This window comes from Podarcis melisellensis (genome assembly GCF_964234715.1).
Source record: "Podarcis melisellensis genome assembly, chromosome: 13".
In the NCBI taxonomy this organism is placed as follows: domain Eukaryota; kingdom Metazoa; phylum Chordata; class Lepidosauria; order Squamata; family Lacertidae; genus Podarcis; species Podarcis melisellensis.
The window spans coordinates 39,765,389-39,789,635 of record NC_138545.1 but is presented as its reverse complement, the minus strand read 5'-3'; the positions used below and the strand labels follow the sequence as shown (position 1 = coordinate 39,789,635).

The 24,247-nt window shown below is 44.4% G+C and overlaps 1 protein-coding gene and 1 long non-coding RNA gene across 6 annotated transcripts in view; one reads left to right on the top strand and one right to left on the bottom strand.

The window, feature by feature from the left end:
• LOC309354443 overlaps positions 1–24,247 on the bottom strand; it is a 609,149-nt gene that overhangs the window by 303,251 nt on the left and 281,651 nt on the right. The gene's annotated exons all lie outside the window — the stretch shown is intronic.
• ZNF385C (zinc finger protein 385C) overlaps positions 1–24,247 on the top strand; it is a 156,118-nt gene that overhangs the window by 28,934 nt on the left and 102,937 nt on the right. Inside the window, exon 1 of one of the 5 annotated variants that reach the window (XM_081884046.1) lies at positions 9,036–9,408. The exons of 3 other annotated variants lie outside the window; for them this stretch is intronic. In XM_081884046.1, coding sequence (XP_081740172.1) covers positions 9,057–9,408 — 352 coding nt within the window. In that variant the 5' untranslated portion in view covers positions 9,036–9,056. Of the gene's footprint in view, positions 1–9,035; positions 9,409–24,247 lie in introns of those variants that run through there. One more of the 5 variants, XM_081884045.1, reaches the window with a different exon arrangement.

Genomic DNA, 24,247 nt, shown 5'->3' with positions numbered 1-24,247 from the left:
CTGCCATATGACCGGCCTCATAACTCTAGACTGTAAATAGTACTGGGTTAGGAGAAAGCTGCTTACTTGTGGCTAGACTCGATGTTGCATCGGTGACCTATGGAATCTCTGATAAGCTACCCAGATCGTATCTAGCAAGGCAGTTAACACCAGTGTGGAAAATAACTGTGTAATCCATCTCCCTGTTGCCTGTCAGCTGGAGGAACACTTTGCCTCTCAAGATTGCTCCGCAGCCAGACCCAGCCTTGTTTCCTTGACTGTACTAAGCCCGCAACGCTACTCTGGGACTTTGTACACACCAGAGTGCTGATGCGCACATGGGTCGCACACATCTAATTTTTTCCATGTGTGCTTTTGTTCATGTTCATCCACACCTGAGCACTTTTAGTTAAACTCTCAATAACTCCTGTCCACACTAGCGGGTGGTGTTTAATGGGATATATTTGCACTGTGTGTTGTTGTTCCTTCCCCAACTTCACTTGGTATTTTCCCCACTTTCCCTGAGTTCCAGAAACTCGAGCTCCGTTACGGCACAGGTATTTGTCTATCTGTGTGGGTGGCCAATTTTCTATTTCTGTTTTTGAGGTACTAGTTTTCTTATCTATTAGACTTGTACAAAACAAAGGTTAAAGAATAAAAAACACACGTGTCATTGCTAAACACACCAAGGAGCACCTCTGGAACAGAAGTAGGGCATGTGGAATCTTTCTGCGTTCTCTCCAGATTGGGAAAATCTGAATTAAATGGAGGGAATGTGCAGGCTGTCACTTAGGGCTTATCAGGTGCGCTAACTCCAGGGGGCCAAGGTGTCTTTTCCCCCTCCTCAAAATCTCTGGGCAAGGGGCTGGGTCCCTCCAGTGTTGAGGGGTTGGAGGAGACTCCTGATGGTTGGCCTTCCAGACTGTTGGCGACCTCCAGTTGCATGTGTGATGTGCATCATCACGCATCCAGCACTCTGTGACATCCCTCTGATGAGTCCAGTGCGCTGGTGCTGCATGTGAAGTCACGTTTATGTGATGTCACACACGTGCGACAGGCCCCCACAATGTTGGGCACAACTCAGCACCTCGGGCTTATCAACACTTCCCCTTGTTCTGCTGCTTCCCCCTGGGGGAAACTGCTCTTTAGCGCTCAATCGGAGCAAAGGGCAGTTGGATTTTCTGCAGATTGATGTTTGATCTGAATCAACATTAAAGAGTGGGTTTCCCTTGAAAAGGAGCGGGGCATGGGGAAACCCACTCAGACCTATGCCTAGTAAGTGTGGGTCAAGCGGAAAACTGCTTGCACACATGATTTCTTCTAGGCACAGCACAAGCAGAAGTGTGGGTGAGCCCTTGAATGAGAGCAATGTTGTTTGGACTGTGTGAAAAACACGCACACACGAATTGCGTCAAATCTACTTTATACTGCCAAGGGTCCATTGCAGCAGTGGGGGATGATGTACCCTGCTGGCTATGAGAGCCCTAGAAAGAAATAGCCCTGTTTTGGAAGGGGAGCATTTTTGCTTGTGCACTGTCCTAGGTTCAATCCCACACCTCTTGGGTTAAAAAATCCAGGTGGCAGAGCTGGGAAATATATCTCCTTGGCTGTGATGGCCTGGGAATCCGATTCAGAGGCTGAACCGGAGGAATCCCAGCCTGCACAGGAGTCCCCGCCTCCAGGGCCGGCTGAACTGGGGCAGGGCCTTGATTCTGAAGCGCCTGCACCTGTGCCGGATCCTCAGGAGCAGGCACCAGGTGAATCCACTCTGGCTCCAGAGGTGGTTGAGGACTCACTGCCTACAGGTGAGTCTCCCCCTGGGCCCAGTAACCCTTCAGCCTCTCCCGAACTGCAGAGGCTCAGGGCAGAGAGGCGAAGGGAACTGGTTTCTCCCAGGAGGAGTGCTCGCCTTAAGGCCAGGAGAGGTGGGTCTCCTGGGGGCCGGGACCGCCCCTGGCCTCAGAGAAGATAAAGGCCAGTCAGCCTGGTCCCAGGTTGCGGGAGCAACGTCGTTGATGAGCTGTTTCGGCCAGCAACCAGTCCTGTTTCCCCCAGAGTTCCTGTCCTTGCCCGGCTTCCTGCTGTGAACCCCGCTTTGCCCGAGGAGGACTGTCTGCCGACCCTCAACTCAGGTCCTGGACCTCGCCCCATGGTAACCTCCCCCCTGGACCAGCACATTGGCCCGTCCCAACTGAGGCTTCTTCAGCTGGGTTTCCAAATCACAGGCTGCTCAGTTCAACAAGGCTTTCACCTCCTCTTGATAGAATACTATGCCATGTCCTGCTTCAGCTGCATTTGAGAGCTTTCCAGGTTTCCTTCAAGGGCCTCCATCTGATGCTGGGATTGCTGTCAGGCCACTCTGACCTTTCAGAAGTGCTATTAGTTGCTCCATCTTGGCCACTTTACCGGCTCGCAGTTTCTCTCCACAGGAAATGTTTGCCTTGCATTTCCATTGTGCTCAGAGATTTGTAAGCAGTGGTAAAATCATACAAGTTAACAGTAAAATGCAACAAAATACAGTACAATACAGTGAAACGACACCAAGGAGCAACAGTAGTAAAAAGTGGCAGGTAAGCAGGTGTGGTGCTGTGGGACGCAGGCGGCGCTGTGGGTTAAACCACAGAGCCTAGGACTTGCCGATCAGAAGGTCGGCGGTTCGAATCCCCGCGACGGGGTGAGCTCCTGTTGCTCGGTCCCTGCTCCTGCCAACCTAGCAGTTCGAAAGCACATCAAAGTGCAAGTAGATAAATAGGTACCACTCCGGTGGGAAGGTAAATGGCGTTTCCATGCGCTGCTCTGGTTCGCCAGAAGTGGCTTAGTCATGCTGGCCACATGACCCGGAAGCTGTATGCCGGTTCCCTTGGCCAATAAAGCGAAATGAGCGCTGCAACCCCAGAGTCGGCCACGACTGGACCTAATGGTGAGGGGTCCCTTTACCTTTACCTTTAAGCAGGTAGAACCAGCTTTAAAAACAAGGGCTGGCACGGTCACAGAGAAGGCTCTTGTGCCTTGGCTGTCATCAGGATGTGGAAATGTGCCTACGCAGCAGAACTTCAGGAGCAGAATAGATCCTTTAGGTATCCTGGGCATTCCTTTTCTGACACCACTGTTGCATATTTCCTGTTTTCCTGAGGAATGAGAAGTCCAGGAGAAGAGCAGTGGGTTTTATTTTATATATGAACTAGGTCCTAAATGGAGTGGTCCTGTTTTGGACTGTAGCCAGCCTGAAACAAGATCCATGCATCTTCAGAAGGGTGGGGAGGAAAGGAAAATAACAGTTTTATTTTCTTCTCCCCGATGCCAGCCTTCTCCTGCTCATGGAGAAGTCAAAATGCTAATCGATAAATACGAGTTCAGCCTTTCTTGGCTGAGGTAGCACTCTTGCAAACTCGGGTTCACAGTTACCAGTTTAATTTTAGATCTGCATCATTATTATTATTCAGGGCTTTTTTTCAACCAGAACTTGCTGGAACTCAGTTCCAGTACCTTTCAAGGTGAGCACCATTGGCATTATAAGAGAACAAGGGAGGCATTCATGGTGTGTTCCAGTGCCTCTTTTTCTAGAAAAATAGCCATCATCATCATCATCATCATCATCATCATTATTTCTGTTCCTCCTAAAAAGGTTCGGGGCAGCAGGTGTTGAAATGGTAAAGCAATACTATTAAAAGTAAAACCATATTTAAAATATATAAAAAGCATGCAAAACAGTCAGGTGCCCTCACATCAGGGAAAACTTTCTGACAGTAAGAGCTGTTTGACAGTGGAACAGTCTCCCTTGGTAGGTTGTGGGCTCTCCTTCCTTGGAGGTTTTAAAACAGAGGTTGTATGGTTGTCTGTCATGGATGCTTTAGCTGAGATTATCTCATTACAAGGGGTTGGACTAGATGACCCTCGGGGTCCCTTTCAACTCTATGATTCTTTGAATTAACAATGGGCTCATCCAGACTTCCACTTGTCCTGCTGCTTTCCCCAGGGAAAACCGACTCTTGATGTCTATTGGCTTTTCCGTGGATTGACATTTGCTCCGATTCAGTGCTAAAGAGCGGGTTTTCCCGGGGAAAGTGGCAAGGCAAATGGGAAAACCTCCCAGGTCTGTACTTCTTATGCACAGAACAAGCAGAAGTGTGGACAAGCCCAATTCCAAAGTTGGCAGAACAGTATCTATCAACTATTGAACACCTGAGTGAACAGAGCTGTTTCTAAGTTTCTAACTGGATGTTAAGAATGAGGGACACAGATACACCTCACCAGTGGAACAGGGAACTGGCTCCAATAAGACTGTGCCACAAGTCAACACCAACCAAGGAACCACCCTTGGTGGCACTGCCAAAAAGGCTTTGCTTGCCAATCTTGGGACCTAAACTGATTGACACTGGAGGAAGCACTGTTTTTTGTACTTGAATTGTACTGACACCTTGAATTGAGCCCGCTATCTCACTTGCAGCCACTGTAGTGCTTTCAGGACCAGTGGAAAGCTTCTGTATAAATGTTTTAAATAAGTAATATCCCAGCCCCAAGAAACCTCAGCCTCGTTGCTCAAGATAGATTGCATCTCTTTGGGGCAGGAGGCAAGTCGCTTAAGGACTCTCTGTACAGCACCTAGCATAGTGTTGATGCTAATAAGTGTGTGTTTATAGAAGTAGGTAAGTGAGCCTCTAAGATGAGCTGGGCTAAAAGTGAGGAGTGCTGAGAAATATTATCACTATCGGTGAGAGCAAGGTGGAGAGTAGAACTTTAAAAGCCCTGAGTCATACATTTTAACGCCCATCTAATCATTTCTGGATTTATGTGCCGGTCACCAATGAAGGTCACACATCTTTATTATGCTGATGAGAGCAAGCCAACTCCAGCAGGTTCCAAGCGAGCTGATTGCCATCTTGCAGGAGGTCTGAGAGATTTAATTTCGGGAATGAAGTGTGTGTATGTATTCTTGTAGCAGCTGAGCCAGAAGCATTTGCAGGAGCCCAGCTTGCATGGTTGGCTAAATCAGGTTGCACGCCCACCGTCTATTTTAAGCATCAAATGGCGTGGATGTTGGGAAGTGCGCCAGCGCCATCAATTGTAAAAGTACTGTAGCATTCAAAAGGTTCTGTCAACAGAAGTGCTTGCAGTTGACTGCGTTCCTGGCAGGAGGAAGGAGGCTTCAGCCCAACCGTTCCTTGTCTCCTTAGCTGAAAGAAATGCTAAGTCATATTTGTGTTTATGGGTGATAGTCACATACTGTGAATGGTTTGCAAACACCCTTATGGTTTCCTAAGTGGAAGTTGAGTTTTGCCACCAAATTAACATTTTGCAGCGAAAGCGGCTTCAGCAGGGTTTTCTGAGCTGATTCGTGATAATCCACCCCTGCTTCGGTTAACCTGGGTTCTTGTGAACACACGGTATGCATCAACGTTTTGTACTCATTTGAGAAACAAAAGCTCACACCTTTTAAAAAAATGAAGCTTTATTCTATACCAGTTAACCCTCTTTTATCATCCGTGTGTTTATTATAGGAGACCTTTGCATCTTCAGATTAGCTTGCTTTTCTCATGAAAATAACATTGGGCAGATCACTTGTTGTGGAAATAGTAGCATTAATAGTAGTCAATTACTGCTAGTAATTGTTGGCACCTGTCACACTTCTCTGAAGTCTCTTAGCCCCACTCACCTCACAGAGTGTTTGTTGTGGGGGAGGAAGGGAAAGGAGAATGTTAGCCGCTTTGAGACTCCTTAAAGGGAGTGAAAGGCGGGATATCAAATCCAAACTCTTCTTCTTCTGTCTCAAGAGACAGTGGAGTGCGCCTCCAGGGGTGAAGTCAAACCACTGTGTTAGCAGCACCGAAGTGACCTTCCTGGAGTGCAAACCTGGGCAGTGTGAATGCAGGTCCAGATGACGAGACTCCCTTCTTGGCCTTGCTGATGTAGTCCAAAGGAAAGCAAAGCAATACAATACATTTGGCGCCAGCTTGCATGCAGGAGTTGCTGGAAAGAGGCCGTCCAACCGTCTTAGGGACTCCACTCTAGACTTGTGTAGGGTTTACTCCTCAATCTTTGCTTCTCCTGAATATATCCTGCAAGGCAGCAGAGGTTTAGGATCAGAGTTTTCCTACTTCTAGACAGGTTGGCTTCCCAGGTTGATGAGCCCTACCTGCCCCTCACTTCCATCTGTAGCATATCACTAATGTGTCCATTTTAGAGATTTAGCAAGAGAGGTCAAGAGCAAAAAAATGGTGCAAAGTTCCAGTATGTTTTGGACTCTCTGCTGAAGAAAGAAGGAACTCCAGGCTGTGGCATTTGCTTCCGTAATATGTTAAATAGGAGTAGTTTGCCATCTCTAAATATAAGACTACAGGTGTGATGGCAGTGAATGTGTGTGAGGAGCTAGAGTCATGATCTCCTGTTTTATAAATCTGGTCTTGATCCTGTGTTGGGGCTTGAGCAACGGTGTTTACAAGAAGGCAAGTCTTGACCCAATTAGAAAATTGGGTCACCAGAACACCAGAGTTAACCTCTGGCTCTGGTTTAATGGTTGGTCTGTTGCTGGGGAGCCTTTCCACACCCATCGTCATTTATTCTACTTAATGCAATGGTTTTTATTCATTAATGTTGTTTATTGTAGATTTATGTAATAAATGAAGCAGTGAGATTTGTCAGGGCGAACACAGCGAAGCTCCAAGTTAAAATAACATAATAAAAATTCTAACAACAAAAAATAAAAAGGCATAAAACCCGATAAGATATTTAGCTAAAATTTATTTGTTTTGCTTTTCAGTAAAAAGATCTGAATGGTGCAGGGAAAAGAAATATTTAACCAAATTTATATACTGCTTGACTGTAGTAAAACCTCTTAAGCAGTTTACAAGAAATATTAAACTATCAATAAGAATCAACGATCAAACTAGATAACCACCTAGGTTCTAAGTGAGCCACTTTGGGGAGAGCATCTATGAAGAAGGTGACATGCCAAAAATGGAATTGTTCATGGATTATAAATTGTGATTTGAAATATTTTTTTAACCTTCTGACAAGTAACAAGTTTGTTTCTGGTCTGCTGTACCAGGCTGTATGTCATCTAGCATGCAAATTAAAGATAAATAAACCTTCTTTCCCTCTTTGGCAGCTTCCATGAGATACTCGTGCCTTTTGGTTTTTTAGCTCTGCTGGGTTTATGTTTATTTTTTGCTCCTTTAGGATTTTCATTAGTAAAGTTGGGAATTGATCACATTTGTTGAGCAACAGAGCATTTGCCGCTTCCAGTTTGTTAGATGAGTTGGTGAAATGTGGTGACGGCAGCAGGGAAGGCTTCCATATAAACCAGATTCAGCACTCGTTTGTAGATGTGTTACAGAACATAATGTGTTTGCCAATAAAACCTGTTGCTGTGAATTGAGGCCAAATATCTCTAAGTAGAAAGTGTCTTTTCTCTCCTTCTCCCACCCAATATAGGCGATAGATATGATCACACTTCTCACCAAGCGAAAGCTGGCAGTCAAGGCTGTTGTGGGTTGTCACTTTTTATTTCCTGATTGGAAAGAATATATTTCCATAGCACGGAGCAGCAGCACACCCGTGGGATGAAAATAAATCTACTAACTTTCTTTCGAGTGTTCACAGCTCATTCTTCACCCGCTGTATCAGCTTGACTTTGCAATAAATAAAAATACACATCAGAAAGTCTAATGCCATAAATCAGTCACACGTGGACCTGTGCTTTCTCTTTCACTGAGTTCTAATGGAGAATTTGTGTCAGTGAAGGATTTCCTCCCCATGCAAATACAGTGGTACCTCAGATTAAGTACTTAATTCGTTCCGGAGGTCTGTGCTTAACCTGAAATTGTTCTTAACCTGAAGCACCACTTTAGCTAATGGGACCTCCTGCTGCTGCTGCGCCACCAGAGCACAATTTCTGTTCTCATCCTGAAGCAAAGTACTTAACCTGAAGCACTATTTCTGGGTTAGCGGAGTCTGTAACCTGAAGCGTATGTAATCCAAAGCGTATGTAACCCGAGCTACCACTGTAGTAGCTCCAAAAGAGTTGTCTTTGAGAGGTCTGCAGCAGGTGACGAAATGGTTAAACTCCCCCTCCCAATCTTCTGCAGACCTGATAATTATCAACCTACCAGTGGCTGCTATGTGCATTCCGTATGCCAAGATGCATTTAACTTTGCTGAGATCAGAAGCTTTCGTTGTAGTTTTAATAGCGACAGGGGTTCCAAAGAAGATGACTAAACTATTTATGTATGCGACAACAGCAACTAGAATATTATATGCACAGAATTGGAAAGAGAAGGTTTCAACGAAGGAAGAGTGGCTTTCGAAAGTAGTGGACTGTGCAAAAATGGCAAAGCTGACCGCGAAATGAAGAGATCAAAACGAGCTTTTTATAGAAGAATGGAGGCCTTTTGTGTACTATTGAAAAAAAATACTATAGTCAAATGAAATCATGGGCAGGATATGAGATAGAAGCAGTGGAAGAAAAATGATAAAATAATTGTAATAAAGAATCTTTTGTAATAAATAAAGATATAATGCAGTAGAAAAGGTTTGAGTAAAAACATGGTGGGGTTGGGAAGTCATGAATCAGTGTAATGAAGATTGTTGTGAAAATGTTTGAGAAATGAAAAACAAAATTTACAGCAAAGGGCTCCTTTGTTGGTGAAAATAACCACCTACAGTAACTTAAATTCATTAGTTGGACTCACACATCAGTAGGTTCACTTAAAACTCAGGACTCAGTTTGTGATGTGGTTGAGTCTCAGAATCTGCAGGGTTCAGCCATGGTATTGAAACCCAATGTGTGAAGTAGTAAAGGTGCCTCTGAACATGTGCAGAGTGTGCACCCCACACCCCGCAACTCTGAATAACCACATGTGCACTTAAGCAAAGGCAAATGGGACATACATTTCAAGTACATTTCCAAGCAGTTCAAGGGTCTTCATTTTTTCTAGTGGCAAATATCCGCGTGTGACCTCAGGCATGGCCTTCAGGGGATGACATGAGATGACTTCCCATCCATCTCCCTCTCTCTTATAGGTCTGATGTCAAGTGCATTCTGTGTGTTCTTGGCAGGCAAGCGATTGCTACGGTTACAAATGAGCACCAGTTGGCACCTGTTCTGCCTTGTAACCAAGTCTAAGGACTGTCGGGTTTTTCTTGCAAGCACCTTAGCTCAAAACTTTGGACTTCTTGCAAGCACCTTTGCCTGGGAAAGCTTCTCTGGCGGGGGGGGGGGGGGGGGAAGTGGTCACTGGTTTTTAGTTCACACTATTGGAACTTGCATGGGAGGAATTCCGATCGGCAAGACAGAAACACGTCAGGAAATCTTGACCAGACCTTTGCAATTAGGGCGCCAGCTCTTTCTCCCTGGCTGTCCTTTGCTTAGACGAAGCGGAGCAGGCAGCAGCAATCAAGGGGTGGAAACAGTCAAATTTGGCATCGTTCACGGTAAGACTTTGTCCTCCTGACACAATTAGGCTAAAGATACTGACACATCCCCTCTTTTAAACCCTTGGCTTGAATCGACTGGGAAGTTTGATTTTAACAGCTCCTCATAGCTAGTCAAGATGATTACTATATTTTCCTTTGCTTCTCCCCCCCCTTTCTTCCTTCAAGCTAAACGACCAGAAAAGTTGCCAGTTAAGAGTGCTACTAAAAATAGAATTTAAGACCAGTTTTCTGTTCTGCTGGATTTTAGCATTACATGGAGTTTTTGCTGAGGGTTGTGTCTGCTGATCTATAAGCATGCTCTCCTGTTGTCGTGTACCGAGGTGAATGAAGCTTTTTAGAGAGCTGGAGGAGCCTCTTTAAACACTGCTGGGTCAAGTCAAGGACCTGTCTAACTTCATAATTCTGTTTCCAGCAGTTCAAGAGGGTCTTAGGTTTTTCTAGTGGCTGCCAGAAAGGGCGGGAAAGTGACAGCTTTGTCCTGTTTTTCTCCAGCAGAGGTATACTATCTGTGAACATGGAAGTTCTATTTAGCTGTCATGGTGAACGTATTTGTCGAACCTGTTGTTACTTTTTAAGCTGTTAAATCTAATGGCCATCATTACATCTTCTGGCAGCGAATTTTCTTAAGTTATTTCATGCATTGCACAATTACCTTTTTTCTGTTCAGAATTTACTGCCTATCAAGTTCACTGACTGGTACTGTTGGTTTGTAGTGTTGTGAACATAAACAAAAAACCCACTCCCCTCATTCCCTTGATAATTGAATGAACCTCTAGTATCTGTCTTCAGAGTTATTTCTCCTCCCCCACAAAAAGCCCCATGCACTCCAGTCCAGTGATCGTTTGTAGTATACTTTAAATTAAAAATTGAAGGGGAAACTAAATGGGGGAGTATTTGGGTCCTAGAACTATGCATGGTTGTGAATCCTAAGGGTTTGAGTTTTACATCACCAGCTACCACTATGTTCCTTAATTGTGACACATGTGTTACACATTAATTGTGACACAAGAATCTGCTTCCCCTGGTATTTTAAGAGTTTGAGGGGCTACAGTCCTAACTTTACATACCTGGGAGTAAGCTGCATTGAATTAAATTACACCGGAGTTGACATTGTTAGGATTGCATCCTTGGGTCCTGATTATTTTGCCTGCTGTGCTATTGGTTGATGTTTGGATGCCTTAATTTGTTAGGTTTGAAAATTTTATTATTGCTATATGGTGTGGGGTTTTTTAATGTACCCCGCCTTGGTGCATCCATATGGGTGAAGGGAAGGCTATGGATATTTTTCATAAGTAAACAAACTGAAAACAAGTCCAGTTCTCTGGGCTCTTTGCAAAACTTAAAATACAAAACACAGCTTTTAAAAGCTTCAATAAAGCTTCCATTTCAATATCAAAAGCTTCAAAAAGCTGGATCATTGATCCTCGGGCAGAACATTTTCTTGAAAACCTCCAGAGAAAGAAATTGCACAAGAAACCTATTCTACAGTAAAGTTTAAGAAGCTTTCCCTTACGTTCCCTCTAGTTCTGTCTCCTCGCATCTTTCTACCAAGGCACATTTCTCTCCTCCTCTAAATGCACACAGAAAACCTGCTTATACATCTCTACTGCTGGACCTGTGTTGCAGCACGTCCTCAGATCAGAAAGGTGCCTGCAGGCCTTTCAACAAAATGCTGTCTTTTCCAAGGCTAGAATATGTTGTTTCCTTGAAGCAACTTGGTGGGAGGACAGAGGCACCATTCACCAATGGTGTGCAGACAGCTGTATCCCACTGGTTGACCAGAGACGAACAGGCTTGGAATTATTTGAATCAATACAAGAACCTGTCAATCTTTTTTAACCAGGTGTGATAGTGCAATTGTGCCACACTGACAAAGCAATCCTTCTTTCATAGCATATTCAATTTACAGATAGCAGGGAGGAGAGAAAGCACATTTTAATGTTTCTTATCATAGCTCCTTTCCCTTTCAATCCATGCATATACCTGCTATTTTGCTTCCCTGGACCTGTTTCTCTAAATCAGCCTTCCCTGGCCCAGTGCTCTCCAGGTGATTTTAGATCTCACTTACCCCTAGCCAGCATGACCAGTGGTCAGGGACAGTGGGAGTTGAAATATACTCGGAGTCGAGAGTGGATTTCATGCTCTTTATTCGGCTCATAGTGGTGAGGAGGAATTGAAGTTCCCCCAGAATGTCTCCTTTATATACATTATTTACACAATGGGCCCCACGTGATTGGTTAATTCCGGGATTCACCTGTAGGCCAATCAGGTTGTGGATTCACTTCACCTGGAGCTGGATTGGGTGGCTCCTGTGGACCAATAAGACTGCTGCATTCTGGACCCTATTGTTCTAGGACCAATCAGACTGCTGCCTTTTGGATCCTATTCAACTCAGTACATAACAGGAGTTGTAGTCAAAAACATCTGTAGGGTACCAGGTCAGCCTGGATAGCTCAGTTGGTTACAGCATGGTGCTGATAATGCCAGGGTTTGCGAGTTCAGTCCCTGTATGGGGCAGTTGCATATTCCTCAATCGCAGGGGCTTGGACTAAGATGATCCTCAGGGTCCCTTGCAACTCTACAATTCTATGTTTTCCATTGTCACTTTCCAAACAGGTTGGGGATGCCTGCTCTATAGTTTTATAGGTTCCTCGTTCTGCCTTTGTCCGAGTGAAAACATTTCCTGACTGTTCCAAGTTGTGCAGTGTGTGGAACCAAACAGTGTTCAGTGCAGGCTGTGCAAGCTCATTCAGAGCAAAGCTTGTGTGATTTAACAGGAGTGAACATACTTGCCTGGGGCACACACACTGAAGATGTGGGCCCAGACCATGTATTTATTTACTCATGTTCTCTGTGCACCCTCAGCCATTGTTTGGCTGTAATTTGATGAGTTGCTTTGGAGTCCTAAGGTGTCTTTCACCTTGGCCTGTGCAGCTTAGAGGGAACTTGTTAGAGTCTGGAATCTGAATTTCAAGGGCTTGAGGTCCATGTATTTGTGGTCCTCTTCACCTGAGCTTTCTGACTTTATTGATGTAGATTGGTTCTGTGCAGCCTTGTAAAAGAGCCAGTCACCTGGCTGCCTGTGTGACAAGTAATTTTCCTCCAGGCAACTGGGGAGTTACCCTTACCGTACTTTTTTCTCCTTTCGACCAAAAACGTGCAGACTGTTTTTGTGGATTGGTTTGCAAGGCTGGCTTTTGTAGTCCAGGATGCTTTCAATTAAATTTAACAGGCAACACACCATACTTGCAGGTGAATCAGTATGGTTAAAAAACAAACGGGGGTCAATTTCTCAGTAGACAATTTCTCAGACAAAGTAGAACATCCTACTTTGGAAACACACACACATTTTCCTCAGTGCTTATATTCTTAGTTTGAAAGTTATTCTTTTTAAAGAACAATACCTTGAATAACTTCTAACAAAATTAGTAACAAAATAAAAAAGATTCAAGAACCACTATAACTTTATCATGCAATTTGAGGTCTATTTGTTTGTCCTCCTTTCTATCTGTTTTTCCTTCTTCGGTTTTTGTCTTTCACCCTTTCCTGCTTTCTGTCTTTAAAAAAACCAACAATTAGTGTAGTTATAGTCCATGAATTTAGTAGAAACTGTGAACAGAATTTGGAACAGATTTAATAAAAGTTCTATGCCTGTGCAAATCACTCCAGCAGTTATTCTTCCTATAGTATTGGTAACGTAGGGCACTTAAATGTTGTTCAGTGACAGAAGACATACTTTGCATGCATGTAGTAGCAGATTCAGTCACTAATGTTATTGGTTTAAGCCTCACGCAGCGGTTCTCATCCTGTGGGTCCCCAGATGTTGTTGGACTACAACTCCCATCATCCCTGAGCTCTGGCCTTGCTAGCTAGGGGTGATGGGAGTTGTAGTTCAACAACATCTGGGGACCCATAGGTTGGGAAAGGCTGGGAGTTGTGGAAGAGAGGCAGGATTGGGAAGAACCACTACCTAAGAATCTGGGGGATTCCTGCCTTAGCCCAACCTTTCCAAATGCCTGGAGTAGCTTTGTAACTACATTCACAAATTTATCTTTAATAAGGTGAAGAATGACTGTGAATACACTCTTGCAATCAATGGGACTTAAGTTGCATTGATTTCAGTGTGTCGAAGCATGACTGCCCTGAATCCAACCATGTATAAACAGATAAATATGCATAACCTACCCCCCACCCCAGTACAGTGGTACCTTGGTTCCTGAACTCAATCCGTTCTGGAAGTCCGTTCGACTTCCAAAATGTTCACAAACCAAGGCGCGGCTTCTGATTGGCTGATTGGTCCCAGAAACAATGCCGACAGCCAAAATGGATGTTTGGCTCCTGAAAAATGTTCGCAAACCGGAACACTTACTTCTGGGTTTGTGGTGTTCGGGAGCTGATTTGTTTGGGAGCCAAGCCGTTCAGAAACCAAGGTACCACTGTACTGACATGGAGAGGGATTTAGACTGGCTGCCAAATCAGTGTTTAGCTCACTGATCTGCACATACAGATGGCAGGTCTGTGAAATCTGGCTGGAGTGGACTTAACACCAGTGCAGAACCTGCTGTGGCCATGGCTAAAGCATTCTGACTGTTGCAGGAAGATGACCCTTGGGGTCCCTTCCAACTCTTTGATTCTGTGAGTCCGTGATTCATCAGTCTTAGATTGCTCACCCAAATAGTGTCAATCCCTATCCTCAGGCTATTCCGGCTCCCAGTAGTTTTAGTAAGCTGGTTGCAGCCTTTGCGGTGACTCTAATTTACTTGCTTAGAACATGACGATCTGAGAGCTGGAGGTAAATCCGTCACCCAGCAGGGGTGGCAGAGGAAAACGCCAAGTCTTCTGTGGTAGCTGTAACTTAGATGTAATTGAGTAGGATGACACACTTGCCCTGAGGCTGTATTTGTCTCCAGCCCACACAGGCCGGGCATATTCTTTTGGGAAGGGGATGCCTGAGGAGTGAAGGTTGCAACTCCTTTTGACCCTTTGCTGCTGTCTTCGATACAACTTGTAGTGGAAAATGGCTTCACTAGGGTACATTTGCAATAGCAAGATGTTCCAGCTTTATAGCTCTTTCACGTCTGCAGCTTAATTTCCAAACGGGCCTCAACTCTCAGCACTTGTTTTCCCTGCTGACAAGTAAAAACTATGCATTGATCGTTCCCAGATATTAGCAGGGTTAACATTCTGAAACAGTGTCCACCTGTGGGACAAATAATTTAACTGGGTTTAAGGTAGAGGTAAAAAAAACCAAAACAATGTTGATTGACAAAATTATTTCTGAACAAAAAAAATTCCTTCCTGTAGCACCTTAAAGACCAACTAAGTTAGTTCTTGGTATGAGCTTTCGTGTGCATGCACACTTCTTCAGATACACTGAAACAGAAGTTTCCAGACCCTTCTATATAGTGAGAAGGTGGGGAGGGGTATTACTCAGAAGGGTGGTGGGAATGGGTGATTGGCAGATAGCTGTGATGAGCCTGTTGACGACTCTTAGCGACTGCAATAAGTCTTACAGGAAAAAGCAAGGGGTGAGAAGGTGAAAAATGGCTTTGTCATGTATAATGAGATAAGAATCCAATGTCTTTGTTCAGGCCAGGTTTCTCCATGGTTTTAAGTTTGGTGATAAGTTGCAATTCAGCAGCTTCTCTTTCCAGTCTATTTCTGAAATTCCTTTGTAGTAAAACAGCTACTTTGAGATCTTGTATAGAATGTCCTGGGAGATTGAAGTATTCTCCTACTGGTTTCTCTGTTTTGTGATTCCTGATGTCCGATTTATGTCCGTTTATTCTTTGGCGTAAGGTCTGGCCTGTTTGTCCAATATAGAGAGCTGAAGGACACTGTTGGCATTTGATGGCATATACAATGTTAGACGATGAGCAATTAAATAGTCCTGAGATGGTATGTGTGATGTTGTTGGGGCCAGTAATGGTGTTGTCTGGGTGTATGTGGCAGCAAAGTTGGCATCTGGGTTTATTGCAGGCTCTGGTGCCAGTGTCCGTGTTAGGTCTGGTTGTAGTGTTATTGTGGGTTAGGAGTTGTTTGAGATTGGGTGGCTGTCTGTAGGCAATGAAAGGTCTTCCTCCCAGAGCTTGAGAAAGAGAACTGTCATTGTCCAGGAGAGGTTGTAGATCTCTGATGATGCGTTGTACTGTTTTAACTTGTGAGCTGTATGTGATGACTAGAGGTGTTCTGTTGTTTTCTTTTTTGGGTCTGTCTTGTAGCAAGTTCTCTCTGGGTATCAGTCTGGCTCTGTTGATCTGTTGTCTAACTTCATCTGCTGGGTATTTTAGTTCTAAAAAGGTTTGCTGTAGATCTCTTAGGTGAGAGTCTCTGTCTGTAGAATTGGAACAGATGCGGCTGTAACGTAGTGCCTGGCTATATACAATGGACTGTTTGGTATGTTTGGGATGGTAGCTAGAGGCATGTAGATATGTTTGTCGGTCAGTTGGTTTACGGTATAAGGTGGTGTCTATGCGCCCATCCTGTATTTTTATAGTAGTGTCCAAAAAATGTATTTCTTGCATAGATTGATTCATTGTTAGGTTGGTTGTGGGGTGAAAATCATTGAATTTCTGGTGGAAGGTGTCCAGGGTCTGTTGACCATGTGTCCAGATGATAAAAATATCGTCAATGTATCGCAGGTACCAAAATTATTTCTGGTGCCACAGTTGCAGCAAGTTGGGGACAGGATGCTTGTTTTAAAATAAATGAAAACTCACCCTGGCTTCATCACATGCTCAGAACAAAGGTGGACAGGTAGACCTAGAGTAAGGCTGGAGACCTTAAGTTTTTGTGTTAGTGGGGAGAGCAAGGGGAGAGGACTGCAATAACACATTTCCCAGACTGTGAGGTTAGCTGGTTTGTGAAGCTTTTTAATACAGTGGTGGCCCGCAAGACGAACGCCTCGCAAGACGGAAAACCCGCTAGACGAAAGGGTTTTCCATTTTGGAGGCGCTTCGCAAAACGAATTTCCCTATGGGCTTGCTTCGCAAGACGAGAATGTCTTGCGAGTTCCTGCGGGTTTTTTTCCCCTTTTCCTAAGCCGCTAAGCCACTTATCAGCTGATCCGCTGATAAGCCACTTATCAGCTGATCGCTAAAAGCCGCTAAACCGCTAATAGCGCTAATCCGCTAAGCTGTCAATGGGCTTGCTTCACAAGACGAAAAAACCGCTATACGAAGAACCTCACAGAACGAATTAATTTCGTCTTGCGAGGCACCACTGTATTTCTAAACAACTGGTTGTCCCTTCTGCATCACTTCTAGGGCTAAGAGGATCATGGGCTGCTGTTGAGATCTCACAGCTGGAAGGACCTGTAGTCCTTTCCCTGGACAGCAATCCAGGTACCATAGGGAGCCTAGATTCCCCCCCCCCCCCCGCTTCTCTAGACAGGATGATGAGTAGTACAAGTTGTGGTTGCCAATCAGCCAGGATGCTTCCCCAACCATCATTGCTGTGTTCTGCTAGACAGTCTCTATTGGGGTCTACAAAACCAAGGAACTCCTCATCCTGCCAGATTTTGACAGGTTCCGGCAATAAGGTGCAGTGGCGAGTACTTTTTAAATCGAAAGTTGCAAATCTGAAGCACTGAGCCAGCTCCTCCTCTGGACTTCTGCAGTGTCAAGTCCAGATCTGGCTCCAAACACACCTTAAGAAATGAGTTACTCTGGCTTCCTTGTGCAGAACAAACTGTATGGCACTCTTTTTAAAAAGTGTTTCTAATTCACAGCTTTTTCTTTTTTCTTAATTTAATTCTTTTTTTTTTGAATTTCTGAAATTTTAACAAATGTAACAACACATAATTCCCTTAATGTTTTGACTTCCCACCCTTACCTCCATGATGTTTTTATTCCCACCCTTTTTTTTTACTGCATTATGAAACATACTTTTACCTATTACATATTTCCTCTTTTGCAATTACTTTTTCCATTTCCCTTACGTGCTCATACTTCAAATCCTGCCCGCAATTTCATTTGACTATAATACTTTCTTAGGTAATCCAAAAGGGGGCTCCACTCTTCAATAAAAAAGTTTTGTTGCTTTGGTCTATTAAAATTAAAATGGACTGTGTAGAAATGGAAAAACTGACAGCAAGACTAAGAGTTCTAATTGACAGCTTTTTCAACTTCCAACCCACCAACACAGGAAGTCCCGAAAAGAGATGTTCTCAAGTTTGCGGAGCTGACATTATGCTGGCTTGATAGGATGCCATACTAGCAGAGGCAGCGAATAGTTTCAACAGCGATCAGGACAGTGCCTTTTGTATGGTGTTGTGCACAACAGAGTGGATAGATACTCATAAATGGCTCCATCCTGGAAGCAACCCGGCTGTGTGAGTGGGTGGAGCAGTTATTTAGCTAGAGGTGTGGTAGAATCTGCATCTGTAGAGATCATTAAGAGCCGTTAAACAAGTGTTTGGTTGGATTTGTTTTCAGCGGCATCGAATCCTGTGGCAGGAGTAACCAGAGAACCTTTTGCAGTTACTTCCAGCTGCCTATCGGAGGGTTTCCATAAGTGGAAGAGGGATGCACAGTCCTTTGACAATGGTAGCTGTTATTTAGCTGTATTCATGCTTCAGCCTCAAGGACACGGGTGGCGCTGTGGTCTAAACCTCTTGGGCTTGCCGGTGAGAAGGTTGGCAGTTCGAATCCCCGTGATGGAGTGAGCTCCTGTTGCTCTGTCCCAGCTCCTGCCAACCTAGCAGTTCGAAAGCATGCCAAAAAGTGCAAGTAGATAAATAGGTGGCAGGAAGGTAAACAGCATTTCCGTGCGCTGCTCTGGTTTCAGAAGCAGCTTAGTCATGCTGGCTACATGACCCGGAAAAACTGTCTGTGGACAAACTTCGGCTCCCTCAGCCAGTAAAGCGAGATGAGCGCCGCTACCCCAGAGTCGTCTGTGACTGGAATTAACTGTCAGGGGTCCTTTACCTCTTTTTTTATGCTTCAGCCTCAGGGAAGTGAGCTTGATTTGACACACTTGACTCATCCGTCTAACTTGATGGCTTTGTGGTTCAGTAATTGAGCGCAGCAATCCTTTAAACTTAACTCTGTTATGACCCAGGCCTCTAGTACAGTGTTTCCCAAACTTGGGTCTCCAGCTGTTTTTTGGACTACAACTCCCATCATCCCTTGCTAGCAGGATTAGGTGTGATGGGAAATGTAGTCCAAAAACAGCTGGAGACCCAAGTTTGGGAAACACCGCTCTAGTACAAGGGTGGCTAGCCTGCGGCCCTGCAGATACTGTTGGTCTCCAACTCTCATCAGCCCCAGCCAGGATGGTTGTTGGCCAGGGATGATGGGACTTGTTGTCCAGCAACAACCAGAGGACCACAGGCTAGCTACCCAGATACCCGAAGCATACTTCTTTGTAAAAGACCAGCTTTTCTTATATCCACCACTGTGTGCAAGGCTGCTTGAAAAAGGCCTTGGAATTAAAACTCAACACCTTTAGTATTCCTGTGCACTTGCACTGCACCTCTGGGGTGAAGGAAAAGCGTTGCTAGGAAGTGGGCAAATGTTGCTAGGTTTGTGCATGCTCTGTCTGGTGACAAGCTCCTTTGATGGCACACCTGCCAGCAATATGAAGTGTGCAAGCCTAGCAACAGTTTCTTTCCCCTTCACTCTGTGCGTCCCAATACAGCTGTATCCAAGTGCAGTGGCTGATCTCTCTTTATTTGGCATTAGTCACACTCTTTGCTCTGGGAAAGACTAGGGCTGGGCGATATATCAATATATTGTCCAAAACCGGTTTAAAGTCCACACTGTATTGTGATAAAGGTTTCATAATTTTTGACCTGGCAATATATCGTGAATTGTGTGTGTGTGTGTGCTATGCAAAAATCATAATGCGGGGAAAACTGTGAAGCCAATGCTTCTACATAGCTCCATCCTTATTGTGATATACAGTGGTACCTCAGGTTAAGTACTGAAGTCGTTCCGGAGGTCCGTTCTTAACCTGAAACTGTTCTTAACCTGAGGTACCACTTTAGCTAATGGGGCCTCCTGCTGCTGCTGCGCCGCCAGAGCACGATTTCTGTTCTCATCCTGAAGCAAAGTTCTTAACCCGAGGTACTGTTTCTGGGTTAGTGGAGTCTGTAACCTGAAGCGTATGTAGCCTGAAGCGTATGTAACCCGAGGTACCACTGTATAAGTATATCACATTTTTTTTTAAAAAAAAAAGGTAAAGGATCCCTGACATTTAAGTCCCGTCGTGGCCGACTCTGGGGTTGCGGCTCTCATCTCACTTTACAGGCCGAGGGATGTGGCCAGCATGACTAAGCCACTTCTGGTGCAATGGAACACCGAAACGAGAGCAGCGCACAGAAACGCCATTTACCTTCCCGCCACAGAGATACCTGTTTATCTACTTTCACTTTTTGGCATGCTTTCGAACTGCTAGGTTGGCAGGAGCTGGGGCAGAGCAACAGGAGCTCACCCCGTTGTGGGGATTTGAACTGCTGACCTTCTGATCGGCAAGCCCAAGAGGCTCAGTGGTTTACACCACAGCGCCACCCGCGTCTCTAGATCACGATGTTTTCTTCTGTTTTCCTTGCTGTCTTTTGGACCATCTGAAAACAGACTTTTGAGTGCTGGTGGTGGTCTTTGAAGACATGATTGTACTGCTCTCAAGTTGTACTGGAGACATACCGGTAATTGTAATGCAGCCAATAAGACTTGGATGGAGGCACCATTTCCCATAGTGTACACCAGTAGTTTCCAACCCCATTTTTGGTTGAAGAACCCTGCAATGTGTTGTTACATCCAGCAAAAACCCACCCCCTCTCTTTGCCTCTTAAAGTTGTTTTTTTAAAAAAACAAAAATCACAGCTAAAACTGGTACAGTGGTACCTCAGGTTAAGTACTTAATTCGTTCCGGAGGTCCGTACTTAACCTGAAACTGTTCTTAACCTGAAGCACCACTTTAGCTAATGGGGCCTCCTGCTGCTGCCGCGCCGCCAGAACACAATTTCTGTTCTCATCCTGAAGCAAAGTTCTTAACCTGAAGCAGTATTTCTGGGTTAGCGGAGTCTGTAACCTGAAGTGTCTGTAACCTGAAGCGTATGTAACCTGAGGTACCACTGTAATAAGCAATTTATTTAAAAATATAAGGGGAAAGTCAAATGCCTGGGGAGGTAGATTGTAAAATTCAGTGGACGCTCTCCCACCTCGCCTAGCAAATCTTCAGAGAACTCTGGTTGAAAAATGTAAGTGTGCATGCACAGGTACTTTTGCTTCTCATCAAACAGACATTGCTGGTTTAAAGTGCCAGAAAAAAAGAAACCTATTCCATTCAATGGAGATGAAAGTGAAATGAGCGTCTACTCAGCAATCAGTCTTCAGCTCTTTGGGAAAAAAGAACATGTCCTCTATCTAGAAAACGTCATGCTGATATGCACATTTATATACAGTTTTGGGCACGGTGATCTTAAGACGTTCAAGGCAAAATGTTTGCAAAATATAGACATAGTTTATTTATATACTGTACTGCATTTCCCACAGATTTGTGCTGAAAGTAGTTTACCCAAAAAATAAGCTTAAATACAGTAATGCATGCATGGCCGCTGACTTGCGATGTCTTTCAAACAGGATTATCATTAGCCACATTTGTGAAGGATGGATCTGTCAGTGGGAATTAGATATGAGAGTAATAGGAAAACTCGTGCAGCTGGCTGAAGAGCTTTTTGCTGAAGTGTGGTGTACTTCACAAGCGGAACCTATGCAGTCAGAAGTAAGTGCCACTGACTGCTTATGACGGCTTTCAGTGACACTGATCTTAAGAAATTGGGTATTATTCTATGCACTTCTGGTTCCTCCTCCCTTCCTGTGTGTATATGCACAGCTGCTGACATTTTGGGGCTCTCCTTCAGGGCCTGGCTATGGGAACTGTCACAACAACCTCTTGCACTTCAAAATTTACCACTACACCACTGTATCTGGCTGGCTAATGTTGGAAATAGATTCCTAGGCTTGGAATGAGATCCTTTAGGATCAACTATGAGAATGATTACATTTCTAGAAATACAAGCCAATTCGCACAAGGAAAGCTTGCAGGACAAACAAGGAGCCAAGCTAGATAGGACACTGGAGATCTGAGACTGAAGATCTCATGGCGGGGAAATTGCGCCGAAAAAGTGTGGGATGAACTCACGATTAACGGAAAGATGTGTAAACACTCAGCAAGCAAATCGGGATCAACGCTCGTGGTCACATAGCCACCTTGTAAACAAATTGGAATGAACGCTCAGGGAGGAAAAATGAGACACAGTCTGACTTTGTGCAAGCAAAATGAGCTGAATAAACAGGTCATCTGCGGGAGCCCTTAAACCACAGAGAGGCAGATGTAAACACTGGAAGCCTGTTCTGCTTTGCATCACTGAAGACTTAGAACTTACTGTTGGGGGGCGGAGAAGCTGCAAGTCTCAGGTTGCTGATTTTTGTGTGTGCCAAAGACCAGTATCTACATGGGAAGGTGCAATTGCATAATATTTTCTATAATATTTAGGGAGAAGGCTGAATGAATTGGCCTTTGCTCTTCCCCTCCCACCTGGTAAATAAAACCTTATAGGCATACACTAAATGGTTAAGGAGTTGTCCAAGGTTCTAAAAATACAGCCTCCTTGGGCTACCAAGAATTACTCTCCATAACTTTCCCCTTAAAAGTGTGTGTTGGTGTCTCCGAGAGAGTCTCCCCTCCCTTATCTACTTGAGCCCTGTCTATAAACCAGACCCGTTTCAGATTTATTTGTGCCATTCTGAATTCTCGCTAGCATTTGTCACTGCCATGCACCTGCTCCACCTTTTCCGCTTTATTCCCCTCCCCCCTTTTGTGGCATTGTGTTTTATGGCATTATTAAGATTTAAAATAGAAAAAAGACCCCGGGTTATGGACTGTATTACGAGAGCTATAAAACTGACCTCAGGGGATTATAAATGAGGTGGCGAGCCTCTCTTCCTGACAGCTTGCTTACTGTTTTCAGATTTACTGTCAACCCAACGTGGTTTGGGAGTTGTAATTCCTACAACTGGCCTGTTGTTCAATGGGAGTGTGTGTTTAAAGTTAGTTGTAGCTAGAGAGCAAGAAAGGAGTGAATTATCCACTGTAGCAGAGAGCTTGGAAGGAAGAAACCAATTCTGATTGTGGAGATAAAATATAACTGAATAGAGTTCTACAGGATGTGTTGCTAGTGTGTGAAAACGCTCCAGATCCAAGGATCCTCAGGTATGCACCTCCAGATGGTGGAAATGTCAGCCGCCATCCTGGCACCCAGGCATCTATCTTCACTTGGTCGCAAGTGGCCGATAATAAAGTGCAAAATACACCTGGCGAAATTCGAACACTGCATCTATCCCCCACCCCAGTTTATACAGTGGGAGCTCGGGTTACATATGCTTCAGGTTACATAATGCTTCAGGTTACAGACTCCGCTAACCCAGAAATAGTACCTCGGGTTAAGAACTTTGCTTCAGGACGAGAACAGAAATCGTGCAGCGGCACAGCAGCAGGAGGCCCCATTAGCTAAAGTGGTGCTTCAGGTGAAGAACAGTTTCAGGTTAAGAACGGACCTCTGGAATGAATTAAGTACTTAACCCGAGGTACCACTGTAATGAAAAGACATATATCATATGTATCATTTATCAGGCATGCAGCTCATTAATATTGTTTCATATATTTCAGGGCTTCCATCCTAGTGCGGAACAAACTTACAGGGCTAAGCCTCATTGTAGTATAACACAAAAACTCTGTAGTGTGGAGTGTTTCTGTCCAGTGTTCCAGTTAACCAGCCATGCCACTTACAGGACACTCCATTCCAGTCCTCCTCTCACCCAATTTTCCATCCTTTATCAATAGTCTGTCAGCTTTCCCTGCCCAGTGAGCGCACTTGATCCTCATTCATCTGCTTCAGGGGTTCTCCCCCTTAGGATATTCTTTTCTAAATATTTTTTTGTACTTCTGCAAGTCCATACTAATGTCTTCCCCATTCCCAAAATTGTATTTTATAGGATTTTTTAAATTGCACAGCAAGAAACCAAAACCTACTCTGGGGTAATACAGACAAAATTTGTACACACAGTACATATTTGGCCTGTAATGCACATATTGTAGCAAAGAAAAGTTAAGGAGAACCTAAAGCCGACGTTGTGATCCACACTCACCTCTGAACTTCAGAAATGGAGCGAAAAAGTATTGGCTGTGCAAAATGAGATGCTGGATATAATCTCCCTTGGACTTTAAGATCTTACATTGAAACTCCCTCGAACTTTGTGATCTCCCTTGAACTTTAAGCTCTTACACTGAAACTTGGTATGCATGTTCATGACACAATTCTGCATTCAACGTTTGAAGGCTGGCCTGATCTGTGGGACTGTTTTTAAGGGAGTGGCAGGAAATATATATTCCTTGCAGGCACGTGTAAACTGTTCATCTTGAAGAAATGACAAGGCTTCCCAGCTGGAAAGTCAGATAGAAAAGAACCGAATCAAACAGCAAACAAGGAAATATAATTTTGTGTGCGTGTTGTTGAGAGGGTGTAACAGCGGATAGCTCAACCTTATTATGAAGTGATGTCTCTTCAACTATGTGATTTACCTGTCTGTTAGGCTGGGGAAATGGGAGACAAATACCCGAGCAGGATCAGATGCTTGGGTAAAAGGGAGCAATGTTTTCCAGAGGCTTAGCACTCGTCAAAGTCACATAAAAGTGCAGAGTGAATATCGCAGGCTTGGTATCATGTTGCATTTTGTTTGTGTTGGGGTGAGAAATGACTCTCTGTGCTTACACTTTTTCCTGCCGTGGTCCAAGCAGCCCTTGCTTGGGAGTAGGGGTGCTTGAAAAGGTA